We start from the raw sequence: 18,829 nt of genomic DNA, 5'->3' as shown, positions 1-18,829 counted from the left end.
GGCCCTGTGCGGGGCCATGGCCGAGGGGGGCGGCGGCGCGCGGAGGAGGGCCCCGGCGCTGCTGGAGGCCGCCCGCGCGCGCTACGAGAGCCTGCACATCTCGGACGACGTGTTCGGCGAGTCGGGTGCGGACAGCGGAGGCAACCCCTTCTACAGCACCTCGGCTGCCTCGCACTCCTCCTCGGCCGCCTCCTCAGACGACGAGCGCGAGCGCCCCGCGCCACCCGCGTCCCCTGCGCCCGCCCTGCCGGAGCCCGAGGAGGACGAGGCCGGCGCGGGGTGGAGCGCCGCTCTGCGGGACCGCCCGCCGCCGCGCTTTGAGGACACTGGCGGTGAGCCGTGGCCGGGGCTAGAGGCGCAGGGCAGGGACTCAAGGGCTCGTGGGCCGCGCCGGCCACGCCTGTGTCTTTCGGTGGACGCAGGAGATCGGGGTAAAGTGCCAGAGGGGCTGTCCTGAGGGCACCAGGCTTCTCTTGGGTGGTGGCCCTGGGCAGCAGTTTCAATGGCAGTGACGTGGAGGGACTTTCCCTCTCTTGCTGGGGTCACACCTGTGGGCCGTGGAAGTTACGCTTTCCTGTAGAGGGCATTCGGAAATCTTGGCACAGCTGGGGCACGTGCGTGAGCGTGGCGGTGGGGAAGGGGTGTCTTTTCGCAATGATTGGCCCACACAGGCTGGGTGGGTCCCCGAAGAGGGGCGGGTCGAAGCGGCCAGCGATCTTCGGAGGAGGTGGCCCCCAGGGCCTCCTTACTGCTAGGCTTTCAGTTGATCAGAGAAAGTTCTCTATGGGCGCTTTTTCCGATTTCTTGCTAAGAACCTGGAGCGGTGAAGGACCAGCTGCGTTAGGGTGCATGCCCTTCCGCTAGGGGTACTTGAGGTGTGTCGCTCGGCCCGGGAAACCTGGAAGGAGGCTGCCGTGCGGGCTGCTGTGGCTGCAGCCAGGTCCTGCGGCTGCCTGGGCCTTCTTCAGCATCATCAATAATTGCCCTGTCTGGTAGGACCCGCCCTCCCAGCTGTCCTCAGCCCTGCTGCCCCTGCTTCCACAGACCACATTTATCAGTGCACACGCGCAACTTATGTTGACGAGGCTGGGGAGCAGCCACCCTGAGCGCCATGCGGCTTTTCCTGCTGCTCTCTTTTTTAATTTGGGTGCAGAGGATGGAACCCAAGGTCTTTCACATGCCAAGCACACGCCGTACTCCTGTGGCTCACTGATTATTGCTCAAGTGGCTGGGAGCGGGCACACAGGAGAGCAGGCTGGGCCTCTGGCTGGTGGCTGGGCTTAGACCTGGGGGTGGTACTGGAGGGCTGCTAGGTTCTGAAGGGAGTGATTTGCAACCTCCAGCTTGGCTGCACTGTGTAGAGTGGGGCTTGGAAGGTCAAGGAGCTGTGCTGTGCTTTGGGTGGGTGAATTTTAAAGCGTGTTCACTGTGGCTGTAGTTAAGAGTTTGGGGTTTTCAAATCACTCACTTTTAATGGTTCTTGTATTCTACCCTACATTTTCCAGGGTGCCATCAAGGGCTTCCTGCTATGGACAGCTGTTTTCCTTATTGGCTCTGAGAATTGTACAAACCCAGAGTCTTGTTTGCAGATTTTTTTATGCTGTGAGCATCTGGGGTCCAGTTTTTATTTTAGAGCCCTTTGGGAGAACACAGCTACTCGTGTGTCTTGGGGCAAAATAGGGAAACTGTGCTGGGTTCAGCCTAGTTATGAATAAGGATCATGGTTGTGCTGGTGTGAAAAGGGAGAACACAAATTTTAAAGCAATCTCATGTTTCTTAGCAAGCTGTGAAGGGAGGAATTCTGCAGCAGAGCCCTTTAATCTATCCACTGCAGTGCTTAGAGCTGAAGCACAGTATCGTGTGTCATCGGGCTTTACATTCAAACTCTGTTCCTGCGGATATCCACTTAGTCTAAATCTAGACCCCCGGGCCATAGTGAATTTCTTAACCAAATGCACCTATGGCCATGTTGATCATCTCTAGTGCTTCCTGTTCTATGTGGGAGCTTGAGTTTGCCTTTTAAGTCCAGATCTAGGCTTTCCTCCTTGTAACCCCTCTACCTGTTGGAAATGTGCAGTAGGGTAGGGTGGAAGGACAAGTTTGATAGATAGCTTGTTAAGCTTGAATTCAGATTTCTATGAAGCAAAGGAATGTGATTTGTAGATGCTTAAAATAGGTTGGTCAATGGAAAACCTTGTGCCTGGAAGTGTGGAGAGAGACGGATGTGTTTATTAGCAGTGAAAAGCTCCACCCAGTGCCCTTAAAGGGAGAGGTTCAGTCTGCCAGGTTTAGCTCTGCGTAGTACCTGAGATGCTCCAGCAAGCAAATACCCACTTGTCATGCACAAGGTCACAGCCTGGCTCACTCTCTTCTCCTTATGCCCAGTTTATCAACAGATCTCACTTCCTGAGATCTGAGTGGGCAGAGAGGGGCTGGAGGAAAGCAAGAGATTGGCATTTGGGGCTGTAACCAGATTTCACAATAGAGTGTTTATAAATGAAATTATGGTTGCTGCTGTAGACTAGTGAGGAAAGCACAGGATTCTAGTTTATGAGATTTCTTGCCCTGACCTCCATGTAAAAACAGGTGTGCAAATACAACAGGGTGTGTGTGTGAGACTGTTAGGTAAATGTGCATAGAGTTTATTCCATTAGAAAGAGACTGACAAATGCTCCAAGTCCTTGAAGCCTGGAGACCTATGGAGGTGGTCACGAAGGACCATTGTGATTTGAACTGCAGTGGGAGGCATCTTGTAGCCCTCAAGTGGGGAGTGCACACAGTAGGGAGACACTTGGTGCTCAGCCGAGAGGGGGAGGGAAGGGATGCAGTGGAACTAGCTTCAGAGCCAGCACTAAGAGCAGTAGTAAGGGTAAGAATCTTGGCCTTCTTTATGCTGCTCTGTCTTCCCTCTTTTTCAGGCTTCAGCTTCCCTGAGCAGCCTCCTCTCTCTTTCCTCTCACCTCCCCCAGGTTCTGGCTGTGCTTTGAAGTGTGGTTTCCCTTGGGATGATTTAAATATAAACACTGAGCTTGCAGGCTGGCAGACAGGCTTAACCTCTGGGCCGTTGAAGGGTCCTTCTGGGGGCCAAGATGCTTTCTGGGAGGCTGAGCCTGGGAGTTAGTGGCTTTTAACCAGGCCTGAGGCTTATCTCCCTAAAGAAGTCCCCCAGGCCTTCAGCCTGCCCGCCTGTTGTGCACATGACCAGCACAACCTGTAAGTTCACTTTTGGAAGCAGTGTGCAGTTCAGGCTGTGTTCTAGGCCTCTACCTTCTGGTTTTGTTCTCTGAGTAGTCTTGTGATTTTTACCTCAGAGGACAGAAGGAAGCAGACAGATCCACAGATACTAGAGAGCTCTTGTCTCTGGCTTTGTCTGGTACTTGGCCAGGGCTGGCCGGGCTCTGAGCTGTGTGCCCTTTCTATTACAGGTGGAACCTCATAGCACTTTTTAGAAAAGTACCCATGTACCCTTCAGGCATCCCTGTAATCATCCAGCAGGGAGGAGTTGTGACCTTGAAAAGATGGAGAGGGACCTGCAGCACCAAAGATTTAGCATAGCTGATTGTTTTGTCTTTAGAGTTGGTTGTTGGTTTAAAGTCTGACAACTGAGGAGAGAAAAACCTTTCTTTAAAAACGAGAGTTCACTGTCTGCCCCAAAGCGTCTGTGAGCTGGGATACCAGGACCCTTTCTCCCCCTCTGGGAAGAAGTAAAGTGTACGTAGCTGCTCTGCCTTGGCTCCGTGCCAGGTGTGGTGCCAAGCTGGTCTCTCGGAGCTGCCAGATGGACCTCAGGCCATGTGGTACTCAGGAGGGAACTGCCTGGGAAACTTCCTAGGAGGCTGTTTGTGGGTGGGAACAGGACTGGTGGTGCTGCAGAGCATCAGCTCGCAGCTCAGCTAGCATTTTCACGTTATCATGCCTAAGCTCCACACAGACTCCGGCAGAGAGATACAGGCGCATTGCTTCAGTCTGTGTGTGTGTGTGTGTGTGTGTGTGTGTGTGCATTTATGGGGTTAAGATTACCTGGCTTAGTGATCTCCCTTCAACTCATCAGACTTGGTCATTTGAGAAAGGTAGTGGCTTTGGGATTTTTGTTTTCTTTTCTTTTTAACCAAAACTTTTTCAGCCCCAAGTATTTATATTCATATTGATATATGGAATTGGTTTTAGCTTCTTTAGGTGGGGAACATACAGTTTTGTGCTTTTTTTAATACATGAATTTTATGCATGATTTTTAAAATCAATATCCCAGTCAGATTACAGAATCTAGCATTTTACGTAGCTCCTTGTGTAATCCAGGTCGGCCCTGGGACTGGCATCCAGAGCTGAGCAGCAGGAGGCAAGGCTTTGTGTGTCAGGAGATGAGGGCAGCAGAGGCATCCCTGCCCAGTTCTGGAGTCTCGGGTTCACCTTTATGTTTAAGAACTATGGCTTTATGTTATTTCTTATCAAGTAGTAGTATAGTTCATTTTAAAAAATAAAAAGAAAAATAATTTAAAACCTCATGACTTTCCATTACCCAAAGATAACCACGGTTATATCAAATGCATAATTCATATTTCTTAGATTGCGTATTGATGGGTGACCTGATTTTAACTGTACTTTAAAAATTGTGAACATTGTGAAAATGTTCACAATTTTCCCATTAAGCTTTACGTAGGTATTTTAATGCATCTGCCATACCCTGAAGTTCTCTTTGGGACTACACTGAGTTATTGCCCTTTCTGCCTTCTCCCTCCCTGCCCTCCGCTTCCCCTTCCCTTTCCCTCTCTGCCACTCCCATTCCTTTCTTCTCTCTCACACACTCTATCCTTGTTCTTTCTTTCTATTAAATCAATGCTGTGGTGATTATTCCCAAAGCTTACTTTATATACACATCTTTCATATATTCTTTATTTATTATTATTATTTTGGTGGAACCTGGGATTGAATTCAGACCCTTGCGCTTGCCAGGGAAGCACAAATTCCACTGAGCCATCTCCCTGACCCCTTTCATATATTCTTTAGCACAAAATAATTAAAATAATATAGAGGCTAGGATCTTGCACATTTTAAAGGATTTATTATCTGTTGTGAAAGAGCTTTTCAGAAAAGTGGCTGCTTACCCTCCTGCTGGGAGTGGGCTAGTCAGTCTAGAGGGAATGTCTTGTTTCTAAGACTGAAAATCAGTATGTGGTTCTTGATGGTGGGGCTGGGCCTGGAGGAGCCCTCTCTCTAGTTAGGTGTGTTGAAGTGTGACACACGTGTGATGCGGGAGTCCTGAATTCCCAGTGACCTCTTGCATAGGTGTGCTGCAGTTTCACCATGTAGACTAAAATAAAGGGGGTTCCTAGCAGGATTCCCCCTGCCCTTTCCTGTCAGGAACCCGCTCTGGAGACAGCCATTGTCCTGATTCCTTCATCTTACCATAATTTTGCCCATTATATTTCTGTATTGGTAAGATCCATCCACATTATTCCATGTAGCTGTCATATTTTTATTGCTGTAGTATATTCCATTATACAGGTATATGACAGTTTATTATACTATCTGTGGACTTCCAGTTTGGGGGCTTTTATACACAAACCACCTGCAAGCCTTTCTGTATGTGTTTTTTTTTTTTTTTTTTTTTTTTCAGAACTGGGGATTGAACTCAGGCCCTTGTACTTGCCAGGTGTATGTATTTTTGATGGATATTTGCATCCTTTCTGTTATATATATATATCTAGGAATGGGCTCGCTGGGCAAAGCTTAGGTGTGTCTGTTTACTGTTAGTATAAGGTCTTTCAACTTGGGCACGTTGACATTCGGGCCAGCTAGTTCTTTGATCTTTGAGGGTATTGCCAGACATTTAGCAACCCCCCAGGCTCCTAGCTGCTAAGTACCCCTTCTTAGACTGTAGCCCAGCAGATCTCTTAGATTGTAGGCCAGCATTGTAGCCAACACATGCCTCCTCGGGGGCAGGATCCCCTGATGCTGAGTAGCCCCACTTTGGGCTGGATCCCTGGACATTGAGAACTACTGCCTTAGCAGATACTGCCAAAGAGTCCCCCCACTTACTGTTAAGGTTTTTGTCTAGTTGGTCCCCCAAAGCCTCAGGTAAGTCATGAAACACATGCCCCTTGTGGAGCAGGGAGTGACTTTAGGGTGGGGCCAGAGGACCAGGGCGGGACTCAAGGGGCGGGGCCAGAGAGGCACCAACCATTGAGCTGGCATCTCCTGCTGCCCCCCAGCCTGAGGTCTCTCAGAGGTGTGGAGCAGGTCATCCTGGACAGGGCAGCGCCCAGCTTCTCCTCCAGACCCAGCAGCATGGGGCAGTGGTGTCTACTACTGAGGCTGCTTCAGGCAGGGAGATGTTTGGAGAAGACAGAGTCACTGACCCTCTCTCCTGAGCAGATAAATCTCTGAGGTCTTGCTACGTAATTCAGGCTGTGTTAAACTATGAAAACTCCAGTAACTGTGAGCTAAATAAACCTTTCCTCCCTTTGTTTTGAATGTCAGGTATTTGTCCCAGCAACGAGAGACAAGTAACTAATACACCCACTGGCCCACCAGCTGAGATATGCCAGGTATTAAGTCAGCAAGCACATTGAACCCTGCTAGGATAAGCCGTAAGTGAGACATGTCCTCTGGGGCTCTGGAGGAAAGACCAAGGGAAGAAAAACGGCCGAGAGGCTGGTACGTGCCCTGCTCAGGGAAAACATTTTCATGGGATTCCAGGGTGAGTCACTTCATCGAGCTGTGCTGGGGAAGGGTGAGTTTCTGGTGGGGCTGACCATTTAGCTGCCTTTTCTGAAATATAAAAATTAGTTTGGCGAAGAAAAGTATCTTAACACAAAAGCAATTTGGGCACAGGTTAGAGAGGGGAGAAAAGGTATTTCGTTTACCAGTTCCCTCACTCTGAAACTGAATTTCTTTATCTGCAGGCCTTACAGGAAATGTCTTGATATTTGGTGTTTGTTTGTTGCTTTTGCAAGTTACCGTAACAGGAATCTGAAACTTCAAGTTCCACACAGATAATAAAAGTTTACCATGTGGTTTGAAAGTTTGGCAGGAAGGAAAAGTTGGGTGAAATCCATGCAGAAGCACTCGTGGCTTTTCTTTAAGGAACAGACTTAGAAAATGAAGACTAGGTAATATTGCTGGGTGAGGCAGCACACGCTTGTAATTCTAGCATTTGAGAGGCTGAGGCAGGCGGATCACCCAAGTTCAAGGCCAGCCTGGACTGCATAATGAGTTGATCGATTACATAGAGAGATCCTTCTCTTAAAGAAGACAAAATAAGCATGGAAATGGCATGCGGTGAAAGTGTCATAGTAAAGCCATTTGACACTGAGCTCTCCAGAAGATGACTTGCCATGTATTTGTAAATTTTGGTGTTTGGTGTTGACCTTCTTGTCACTTCTGAGACTTTCTTCAACCTCTTTTTTGATGACTTCTTTGATCTAAGGAGTATGTTTATAAGGATTTTTTTTTTTGCCAAATATACAGTTAATCTTCACATACAAGATTAGAAAAATACATATTTTTGGCACAGGATATAGAGTTAAGGTTCTATCATGATCTTGCATTTTGATGAGTTTTTAGCTATTGTTTGATGCATGCATATTTAGGTTTTATGTTTTTCACCCAAATTGTACCTTTTATAATGTCCTCCTTTGTCTTTCTAGAGCCTCAATCCCAAGTCTGGTTAGACCCCTGGGGTTTTTTTGTTTGTTTTTGTGCCATTTTTGCTTTTCCCTTCTTGCATTTGCCCAATATCCCCCTGACTGCATTCTTTTCAACACTACCTGTTTTAAAAGTATGCTTATTGAACAGAATATAGATTGATACAAGTTTTAACATAATCTGATAGGCCTTTTAATTTAGTTGGACAAATCAATCTGCACATTTAAAGTAATGACACACAGACATGATCTTATTCCTTCCAGCTTATTTTGTAGGCACAGCCTTTTTTTTCTTTTCTCTCCATTTTCAATATTTCAGTCAAGTTTTTCTTGTTTTTTGTGTTTTTTTTTTTTTTTCTATTGATGCAGGGCAGAGATTCGTAGTGACTTTACTGGGATGGTGAGTCATGCGTTGTACAGTTTACCTAATAAGTGCAAGTCAGTGGCTTTCAGTGTGGTACCGTTTGTGCAGCTAACAGCACAGGCAGTTTTAGAACATTATTGTGATTGCAGAAGGTAGCTTCAGCTATTACCTTCTGCCCCTTGGTAATCACTAATCTGCTGTGTCTCTAGAAATCTGCCTGTTCTAGATACTTCATATAAATGGAATCATATGCATCTTGCCAGTGGCTTCTTTCAGTTACCATGTTTTCAGGGTCCATCTATGTTGTTACATGTATCTACATTTTTCTTATGTAATAATATTCCATTGAATAGATGTGCCCTTCAGCATCTCTTACCTGAAACATTTAGAATAAGAAGTGTTTCAGATTCCAAGTTTCTTTTCCTTTTGAGCTGTTTACGAAGGAGATATGGATGTGGTATTTGAGTCTAAACACAACTTTCTTTTTCTTTGGAGACAGGGTCTCGTTGTGTAGTTCAGACTGACCTTGAACTCACTATGTATCCCAAGTTGGCCTTGAGCTTGCTTTGGTCCTCCTACCTCAGCCTCCTGAGTGCTGGGATTACAGGTATGCACCACCCTGCCTGGATACAATATTTATTTATGTTTCATGTTCATCTTATACACATATCCTGAAAAAGATTTTTTATACAATATTTTTATTGTACTGGTCTTTCAGTTGTGACTTGTCAGGTGAAGTCAGGTATGGAATTTTCCATTTGTGTTCTGTTGATACTCAAAAAGTTCCAGATTTTGGAGCAATGCAGGTTTCAGGTTTTCACATTAAGAATGTTCAGTGAGTGCCACATTCTGTTCGTTTGGCAGTTGGTGAGTGTTTGGGTTGTTTTCACCTTCCAGCTGTTGTGAATGATAGCCCCAAACTGCATGTTCAAGTTTTTGCGTGGACTTGGTTTTCATTTTCTTTGTCTATGTCTTTGGCAGTGGCATTGCTGGGTCACGTGGTAACCCTGTGTTCAGTGTTTGCAGGGACTGCTGGAATGTTTTCCTGAGTGTGCGTGTGACTCTCCAGGTGACTTCTCTGCGCGTGTTGCTGTTCACCTTTAATTCTAGCCAGCCTCAAGAGTGCAAAGTGATATCTCACTGAAGTTGTGATTTGGACTTTTTAAAAATTTTCTTTATGGTGTCCTTGAAAGTACAAAAGTTTAACGTTTTGATGAGGTCCCGCTTAGGTTTGTGCTTTTGGTGTCATAGCTAAGAGGACACCAACAAGTTCAAGATCACTGGGGTTGATCCATGTTTTTTCCTCAGAGGTGTTATTTCAGATCTTCCACATGTGTCTTTGCTTCAATTTGTATATGGTATATGTAAGATAAAGTAAGGTACTAACTTCATTCTTTTGTATGTGTTATTTTAGCACCATTTTTTGGAAAGACTAATCTTTCTATCTGTCTGTCTCTCTTTTTTTTTAAATGTATTTGGTACATGGTCTCACTGTGCAGCTAGATTCATAGTGACCCACCTGTTTTTAGCTTCCCCATCACTGGGATTACAGGCGTGCACTACCACGCCTGAATTTGGTTGCAGGCTCAGTGTGCCAGGATGGTGGGGCTGGCATAGCATGCGGTACTGGGGATTGAACCCCCTGATCTTTCTCTTGTTGAATTGTTTGGTCCTTCTTGTCAAAAATTAATGAAGTGCAGTTTATTTTTCATTTTAGTAACATTTTTATCCCTTTCTCCTCCGCACCTTATAATTAAGTGCATTATTTCTCTGTTGTCATTTGAAAATAATATCTTGGTTCCTTAACTAAAACTATTACTCCAGAACAAGACCTTCTGTACCAAGAGTCTTTATTTAACTTTTTATTATACTTAGTCCCAGAGATTGACTATACACCAAATACACAGTTTGTCCAAGTCTAAATGTTTAAGATTGAAGGCATTGTAGAATGTACTTGTAGGATACAAGAATTCCTTCTGAAGTTGTGTTTAAAATTTTTTACATTAAAGAATTTCAAAATCAAAGTGGAAAGGGTAGATGAGGTAGAACAGAAATAACAGTTTCTTCTGCTGTCAGTGGCCTGGTGGTACAGCAGCTGCTGGTGTTGCATGGCTGTGGAGGTATGGAGGAGCTCACTTTGGGCCTGTTGTGCCCCTGCCCGGTGACATGAGTGTGTCGGCCTCTTATAGCTACTCTTGAGGGAGGTTTATCTTTCCACCTAGACTTCGGGGTCTGATGAATTTGGGGGGGCTCAATGTGATAAGCCTTGCTCACTGCTACAGGTATTTTCTGAATATTTCTAGAAGGAACTTCAGGCATGGCCCTCACAGATAGTCTCTCCTGATGCTTTTACACATGCCCCCTGCTTCCTGCAGTCACTCAAAAAGCTAGGAAGGTGGCAGTGGGGCAGTTTGTCTCTCAAGGTAACAGGATTATTTCTGACTTTCTGGATCTCAGATTTCCATGTATAAGCATTCATTTTGGAGTCTTCCTTGCATGGATGAGAGATGGTAGGTGAGGATCACCTGTTCTTTTGTAACAGAGGAGGTGGGTACCCAGAGTTCCTGGGTCAGCCCATTGGCAAGATGAGCCTAGCAGCCTGGGAAGAGTACTCCACATCCAAAGTCAGATGTCTAAGATGCAGAGGGAGCATGTTGATCCCAGGAAAGACCCCAATGGCAGAGCCATAGCCAGCCAAGCCTGTGGTCTCCATCTCTAACCCCTGAGCAGGGCGGCCTGTGCACCTTGCTTGCCCTGCCATTCTCACCAAGGGTAGTGGTAGTCTTCAGCACTGAAACCACAAGCAATTCTCATCTTTGCACGTTCTCCTAAGGCCTGTTGTTCCAAAGTTTGCTTGCTACAAACAATTTTCTGAAGCACTTTTTTTCTTCATAGTTTGTATATACTTTTTTAGGTCTAATTTTTATTTTTTTATTTTCAGGGAAGGGTTTACAGGGTGTTCAGGGCCTTACTACTAGATTGGACTGGTAGTGATCAACTTGTTTACAGCCTCCCAAGAGCTGGGATTACAGGTGTGTGCCGCCATGCCCAGTCTCAATTGCCACCTCAGTGTGCCCTGAAGGTGGAGCCGGCACAGCAGGCCTGGGGATTGAACCCCCGACCCCTGCACCTGCTGGCAGGTGCTTTAATCCTCTGAGCTGTTTGGCTGGCCCTTTAGGTCTAAATTGAAAGTGATTTATTATGGATATTGTCATACACATTGTGGAATTTTTCTCTGTGCCTGTACTTTTAAACAGACTCTGTACTTTAAATTCATCATTGCTAGGTGAAGTCCCAAATAGAACTTTTTCTTGAAATAGTGATAGCCTGAGTGAAATTGAGTATAAAATTATATTAAATTCTTAAAGACTAGTTTAGTATTATGCAAACTAATATATGCAATCTACAGAGATTATAATTATGATAAAAATCTAGACTTTATTATATTTAAATTTTATAATAGTTTTTATTTTATTTTATTTTATTTATTTATTTATTTTTTTGTCTTTTTGAGATGCAGTTTCACTATGCAGTTCAGACTGGCCTTGAACTCACTTTGTAGCTCAGGCTGGCCTGGAATTTATAGCAGTCCTCCTGCCTCAGCGTCCCAAGTGCTGGTGCTGGGATTATAGATATGCACCACTATACCCAGGATAACAGTTTGTTTTATTTATTTATTTATTTATTTATTTATTTTTTGCAGTACCGGGCATTGAACTCAGGACCCTGTGCTTGCCAGGCAAGGACTTATTCTACTGAGCTATCTCCCTGGCCCCCCATAACAGTTTTAAAAGAATAAATATTCCTGGTGAAGTTATCTCGTCAATGTACTCATATTTGTCATATTTGTATTGGCTGTCATTCTGTTTCTCATTTTATGTACTTGAAATCTCTTAATACTTTTTTTTTTTAGGTAGAATTAGCATCTATTATAGTCTTTAATAGTCTCAGCACTACTCTTTTAATAACTGTATATGTGTATTTTCAACTCTGTTAAAAACATATTTTCAGAGCTGGAGAGATAGCTCAGGAGTCTTAAGCACCTGCCTGGCAAGTACAAGAACCTGAGTTCGATCACCAGTACTGCATGCTGTGCTGGTCCTAGAACTCTGGGTGTGCTGTGCTGGCCACCAAAACTAGGCACGGTGGTGCACATTTGTAATCCCAGTGCTGGGGAGGCTGAGACAAAAGGATCACTATGAGTCCAAGCTGGGTAGTGAGAACTGTACCAAATAAGTAAATAAAAGATTCAAAACAAACATATTTGCAGCCTGAGTTAATATTTAGAATGCTTAATTGTATATGAAAACAAATAGATATTAGTAAAAATATGAAATATACTGAACAGTTTTGCTATTGAGGCACTCTGTGTTGGGGAACTCTATGATTAAAAGACACTGATCACACATCAAGTCAAGGTTGTCAGAAGTGACACTAAAGTTGGCATCTGTCTTCTACCCCTATTAAGGCCAAGCCTGTTTGACTCATTGATGATTTTTTTTTTTTCCCCAGAATTGGGGATTGAACTCAGGCCCTTGCGTTTGCCAGGGAGGCGCTTATTCTACTGAACCATCTCCCCAGCTCCCCTCACTGATGATTAATTCTCTCTTCTGTACTCACCAAGGAGTGCTGCTTCAGATACAGGCCTTTCTTTTCTTGTTGTTCCATTCTGTAGGCCTGGTCAAATTATTTTCCTCAGGCAGGATTTTCTTTTTTTTCTTCTTTTTTTTAAACCACTGGCCAGTGCTGCCCTGATGGAATCTGACCATTTTCTTTTTAAGCAGTGCAGAGAGATGATGGAGTCAAAAGAAGTGTTCAAAGTCCGAGTGTTTAATGCCAGAGCCAGTCAGGTGTCCTGGTGGACACTGTTTGACCTTGAGCATGACTATTGCAGGGGTTTCCAGCAGCCTGGACAGAAGGCATGGGTGTCATCTTTTTTTTTTTTTTTTAATTTTTTAAAATTTTATTTTATTGAGAAACAAATATCAATGAGACAGTTTCAAAACTGATTAATAGGACAGTTTCCATAATTAATACATTGTACATTGTTATCTTAGTGGTTATCTGTAGTACAAGATGCATTACAGGATATCCTGTCCAAACACTGTTAGTACACCTCTTTCTTCTCATTGAATTAAGTGAAAGTAGTTGTATATCTATCCTAACTATTCTGCACACACAGATACAAAATGGTCCTTCCTTTGTATCACCTTTTTTTGTTTAGTCCTGTCAGAAATGGAATACCCATTTCTGTGAAAGTCTAAATGCTATAGGTGTGTGAATTCAGCAAAACAATCCAACACAGTCCAGCAGTCCACCATAGTAGAGGGTTGTCCACAGAAGTTGTTGACTTGAGCCTTTCACAGCTCAGCATATTAATATGGCTTTACTTTATACATCTCGTTTTTTATACTGTTCTGCTGGGTGATTAAGACCAAGATAAAGCAAGACCTGTATCACAAGAAATGTAACTTTTGTATCTGATAAGGTCAGTCAAATCCCCTCAGGATTTATCCTGTACTGCAGTTTGCAGATCCTTTGTCATTGTCAGCCATGTGGATGAGTCACGGCCATTGCTTGACCAATTTGCTCTCTGTGAAAGCCTGAGAGAATGTTTTCTCTCCATGTCACTCTCCTTAGGCACACTCTGCATCATCAATCACATTGCTCTGTGGCCCTATGATCTCCTTGATCAGAAAATTTGGGATACAGCTGAGTTACATGATGTTACAGTGCAGGTTCTCCTATGTCCTGAGTCTTCACTAACCCTGAAAAGCTATGGTCAAAATGTTGGCTGTCCTTGTAGCCCTTCTATCCCTCCAATCCTTGGTCTGCAAACCCACGTTGTTAACCCTCCAGAAGAGAAGCTTATTACCCTACATCTTATGCAGTTGGATTTAACTATGGGCATCATCTTGACGAAAGCTAGGTTCAGCAGCAATGAAGACACCATCAATGGCTCCTCCCTGAGATCATCCGGGCTTTGCCTATGTGTCCAGCTGCTCATGCCACTTTCATGGGGGATGGTGGAAGCAGCACTGGTGATCACTGTGTGGGAACCAGGCCCAGCACCCCAGAGAACCTCACCCATGTTGGCTGAGCATATAGAATTGAGTGGGTAACTTGCCCTCACACTATGAAGTGAGGAGATGAGGGCTGCTGGGCTGGGAGGGGTCTGGGAGCAGGCTGGGGTCTGGTCATGGTCCACTGTGATGATCCCCATCACCAAGAGCACCTGCTTCGCCTGGCTGGCTCTGAGAAGTGCATCCTATGCATTAGGAAAGCAAAGGGGGCTCTTTTTGTGTGGGGTTTCCAGACAGATTACAGCAAAATCTCGATTTTAGATAGACAGTCTCTTGCAAGTTTATCCAAATAAACATGCTTATATATGCAGAATATTAAAAATATGTTTTTTAAAATCTGAGATTCAAATAGTACTAGGCATCCTGTTTTTAATTTGCTAAATCTGGCCCATGCATGCCTCTTGCTCACTGCACCTGAGGCTCAGCCTGCATCATAGTAACCTGTCAAGGTTGCTAAGTAACAGGACCTGACTTTGAAAGAGCCATTTAATTTTGTTGATTCTGCTGGGCTCCTGGGTCTGTCTCTCCCTGTTGTCTGAGCTGCGAGCCAGAGCCTGGCCCTGAATGCCGCTGGAGGTCCTGTGGCCCCACTTTGACCTTGGCTCTGTTTCTCTGTGGATGAGCAGCCCAGGAGGCTGTGTGCCGGCCCATAATCCTACTAGGTGAGGCAGTGCTGGCCTCAAGGGAGGTGGGATAGAGGCCTGGGCACAGCATATGGAGGCTGCAAGTCTTCAGCCCCAGGCGTGGTGGTACGGGTGCCGGGAGTCCAGGTGGGCCCTGTCAGGGAGATGGCACTGCCCAAGTTACTAGCTTTGTCTTGAGCATCTTACTGTGCTTAACATCACCTCCCATCTGTTAAATCCCCACAAACTCATGCATTGTAGTCCTAACCTCCAGTACCTCAAAATGTAATGTTCTTTGGAGACAGGGTCTTTAAAGAGGTAATTAAGATGAAACAAAGTCACTAGAAGGGACCCTAATCCAATCTCATTTGCATTTGGGTAGTAAGGGGAGATAAGGACACAGACATATCAGGGGATAACTGTTGAGAACATGGGGAGATGGCCTCTGAAGGCAGGGAGAGGGCCTCCAGGAGGATGCAGTCCTGCCCATACCTTGACCCGAGACTTCGAGCCTCCATGACTGTGAGGATAAATTTCTATTATTTAGGTTGTCCAGCCTGTGGTGCTTGGTTTGAGTGGCCTAGCAAAGTGATGCAGTTTACGGAGACAGACATGAGTGATGAGACAAGGGTACCATGTGGATTGGCCGGGTTCTGGGGGCACAATGGCTGGTCTTAGCCATGTGGCCCCAGCCCTTTGCTTCTGGATCTATTCTGGTCATTTGGGAGTGCTCAGGACCAGAATGCTGTTTCAGACTTGCAGGAGACCTTGCAGCTGGCCTGTGGATTCTCCAGGGCCTAGTGCTGGCTAGGGAAGTACAACTGGGCCGTGGTGGCCCTGCAGAGAGGGGCCCACATGCCTGTGTGCAGGCACTGCCCCAGAGTCAGCCTGGATCTGCACATGTGTACACCTGTGTACACCTTGAAGAAGTCTAGAAAAATATTATCCTAGAGCTATTTTTGTGGCAGTGACATCTTGGGGTAATCAAAATTATTTTTATACCATTGTTCTCAGGAATGAACTTGATAAATACTCTCAAATTCCATCTCTTGCTCATATTACCTTGTCCTTTAAAGATTTGTCTGTCTTCTTAAAAGTATCACCTCAAATGCAGAAAATGAGGGCAAAGAGAGTGAGGTTAACTGGATTGCTTGATTGTGGATGACTGGTCTCATTATGCCCTAGAACTGCAGGCTGTGTGATTGTTACTTTTTCTGGTTGGAGGCTATCATGATTTAAATGTGATGCGCCTGCCGGAGAGTCATGCGTTGAGGGCACTGATCTCCTCAGTGGATTAATTCATTGATGTGTCCATAGCCAAATGGCCCATTAGGGGTGGGGCCTGGGTGGCGCAGGTGCATCACTGGCGGGAGCCTTTGAAGGGTAAGCGCCTTCTCTTTTCCTTCCTCTCATTTTGTCCCCATGCTCTACTTCCTGGCCGCCACACGGGGAGCAGCCTTCCCTTGCCACGACTTCTTGCTGTGATGTTTCTGCTTTGGAGCCAGCAGCTCCTGGACTAAAATCTCTGAAACAAGGAGGCAGAATAAACCCTTCTTCCTCAGGTTGTGTGTTCCAGGTGTTCTGTCCCAGTGATGAAAAGCTGATCGTCAAATGCTGCTCTGGAGTGTCTGCCCTGGATCTCTTGGTTTGGGCTTTGGTTGGAAGATACGGGCAGTGAGGCTGGTAGAAGTGATGGTAGCTCTGCTCTGTAGAGCGCAGCTTGCCTGGGGGCCTCCCCCACCCCGTTCCTGAGCTGGGATGTGTCTGAGCCACATTGGGCTGTGCCCTGCCGGACAGGCCATCCTTCATGTCGGTCATTCCCTTTGCTCTGCATTTATATCCCTCTTGCCAGGCTGTGAAGCAGCTCTGTGGGCTGATTGGACTCAACTCTCAGGGCCTTGAGGGGGATGGGTGGCCTGAGCTCCCAGGTCTCTTCTGGGGACACACTGGCCACAGCCGGACATGCGGACCCAGTAAGAGCCAGGGCCATGAACATAAGCTTAGAGGCAGGAAATCTAGACTCTGGCAAAGGGCACATTTCCAGGCAGCTCTGAGTGGAGGCCGGATGAAACGATGGAGCCGACCCAAAGTTCCAAAGACAGCTGCCCTCCTGGGCTCCTGTGAGGCAGAGATAAAGTGACGGAGCTCTGATGCTCCAGGAATTCAGTGACATCTGAAGCTTTCTGTAAAACAACCTCGGATGGTGGCCTGTCATCAAAGCGTCTGTCTCATTACTGGCCACAGGTTGTGCTTCCCTCGGATGGAGGGAGAGGAGTCATGGGCAGTTGGGCTGCTGGCATCCTGGAGGGCTTGCCCTTTGGGTGACGGCCTTGCAGCCCACATGGGAGGGGACATTAGTGCCCGCCCCAGCTGGGGCTCAGTGCTCAGGCAGCTCACAAAGGCCCTTTATAAAAGGAGATTCAAAGGAAGTGAGGCTTTATTTGCACATCTGGTTGGAGAAGCTTTGTAATCCCAGGAAACCTCAAGCCAGGCTTTTACTATAAAAAGTTTATTTCATCTTCTTCCTGGCCTCATCACAAAAATAAGCGGATGCCCAGCAGGCTCCTATGCCTGCTACCTGTGCAGACAGGGCCGCTGGGCCCCTCTGCTACCAAGGCTGCTGCTGAGCTGGAGAAGAGGCGAGCGACTCCTTTTTGTCTAGTGGTTTTGTGGAGATCAGCCGTCATGTTGGAGGCTGCTCGGTGATTGTAAAGCCTCTTTTGTTTGGATGCTGGAAATAGTGAGGATGAGGCTTATTTCTCTGAAAATAGCACGCTCTCTTAATTTTACCAGGAGTGTGGTGGGAGCTTTGTTTTATGAGGAACCAGCCACAGACTCACATTTGGGCCTGGGAAAATCACAAGGAGCAAATGCATGTTGTGACTTAGGCTGTAAGGTATCGAGGAGAAGGGTCCATATTAGGCTGTGAAGTATGACACACATTTCAGCAACATGGGCAGCAGGTATAGGCTGCCCTTTGGTGTGTACTGTTTTATGGTGATAAAGCCAAGAAGTTCTCTATCTGCAGAACCGTCGTTGTTGCCTTTTTACAGACAAGAGGAAACAGACTTGTATTTTTTCGTAGAGAGAGAATGAAGGGGCAAACCTAGAAAATAGCTAGAATATAATGTCATTTGCTATGTCTGAATCCTTCTTAAGTGCTGATGACTAAGCAGGCAAGTGAGTCCGGGCTGGGCTTGGACCCTCCGCTCTGAACTGTTGCGGTTAAGCCCACATGTTGATGTTCTAGGCATCGACTTTCAGCCTCCTCTGCTGCCCCCACACTTGGCACACTGACCTGGGCAGTGCCTGGTGCTCTCCTGGTGGCCTTTGCCCAGTCACTGTGGCTTCACAGCATGGAATGAGGTGGGGAAGCTTGCACTGAGTCCTGGATGGAGCCTGCATCCTGTGAGGTGGCCCTTCCAGATGCTGCAAGCATCCCAACCCCAAGAAGCTGCGCTGTGGAGCAAGCCAGGCTCCTGAGGCTGGCAGGTGGGGATGGATGGCGTTAAAAATGCTGGTGGCCCTGAACCCTACCTGTGCTGGCTGCGATACCAACCTTGGTCCGCCCACAACCTTTTCCAAGCCCACTGGAGAGACTGCCAAGAACAAGTACAGCATCAGACAAATGTGGGTTGACATCATTTGCTGTAGCAGGAGGTGACATGCTTTGGAGGAGCGCTGCGGTGTCCTGGTTGGGAAGTGGGGGACCCCAACCCAGGTATGAGAGGCAAGTCACTTTACCTCTGGACCCCAGTCTCCCCCTTACAAGGAGGGGGGTGATGCCTCCCCTGGTGTTGGTACCCCAAATCTTTGCAAACAGATTGGTTCTTATATATTTTAGCGTGTATGGATTACTCTTGACCAGTTGGCTTGGGTGAGTCAGGTTTTTGTTGCTGTGGTAAATACCTGGAATAAAGAATGAAAGCTTTGGGCTGGTGAGATGGCTCTGTGGTCTAAAGCACCTACTTAAAAAAACAAGCTTAACAAAGCCCAGGGACCACAGTTCAATCCCTCAGCACCACATGCCAGCCAGCCCACCCCCTGGTGGGCTGAGCTGGCCACACACACACACACACACACACACACAAATAAATAAATAAATAAATAAAATTT

The 18,829-nt window shown here is 46.3% G+C and overlaps 1 protein-coding gene across 1 annotated transcript in view; it reads left to right on the top strand.

Annotated features, from left to right (window-relative positions):
* Window positions 1-10: 10 nt before the first annotated feature.
* The window catches only part of Pgbd5 (piggyBac transposable element derived 5), a 59,117-nt gene continuing 40,298 nt past the window's right edge, over window positions 11-18,829 (top strand). The window contains exon 1 of the mRNA XM_004640816.2: window positions 11-332. Coding sequence (XP_004640873.1) covers window positions 17-332 — 316 coding nt within the window. The 5' untranslated portion in view covers window positions 11-16. The remainder of the gene's footprint in view (window positions 333-18,829) is intronic.

Source organism: Octodon degus, unplaced genomic scaffold, assembly GCF_000260255.1.
Source record: "Octodon degus isolate 3935 unplaced genomic scaffold, OctDeg1.0 scaffold00127, whole genome shotgun sequence".
NCBI lineage: Eukaryota > Metazoa > Chordata > Mammalia > Rodentia > Octodontidae > Octodon > Octodon degus.
Note: the sequence above shows the minus strand (reverse complement) of the source record. Positions and strands in the feature narration are given on the sequence as shown.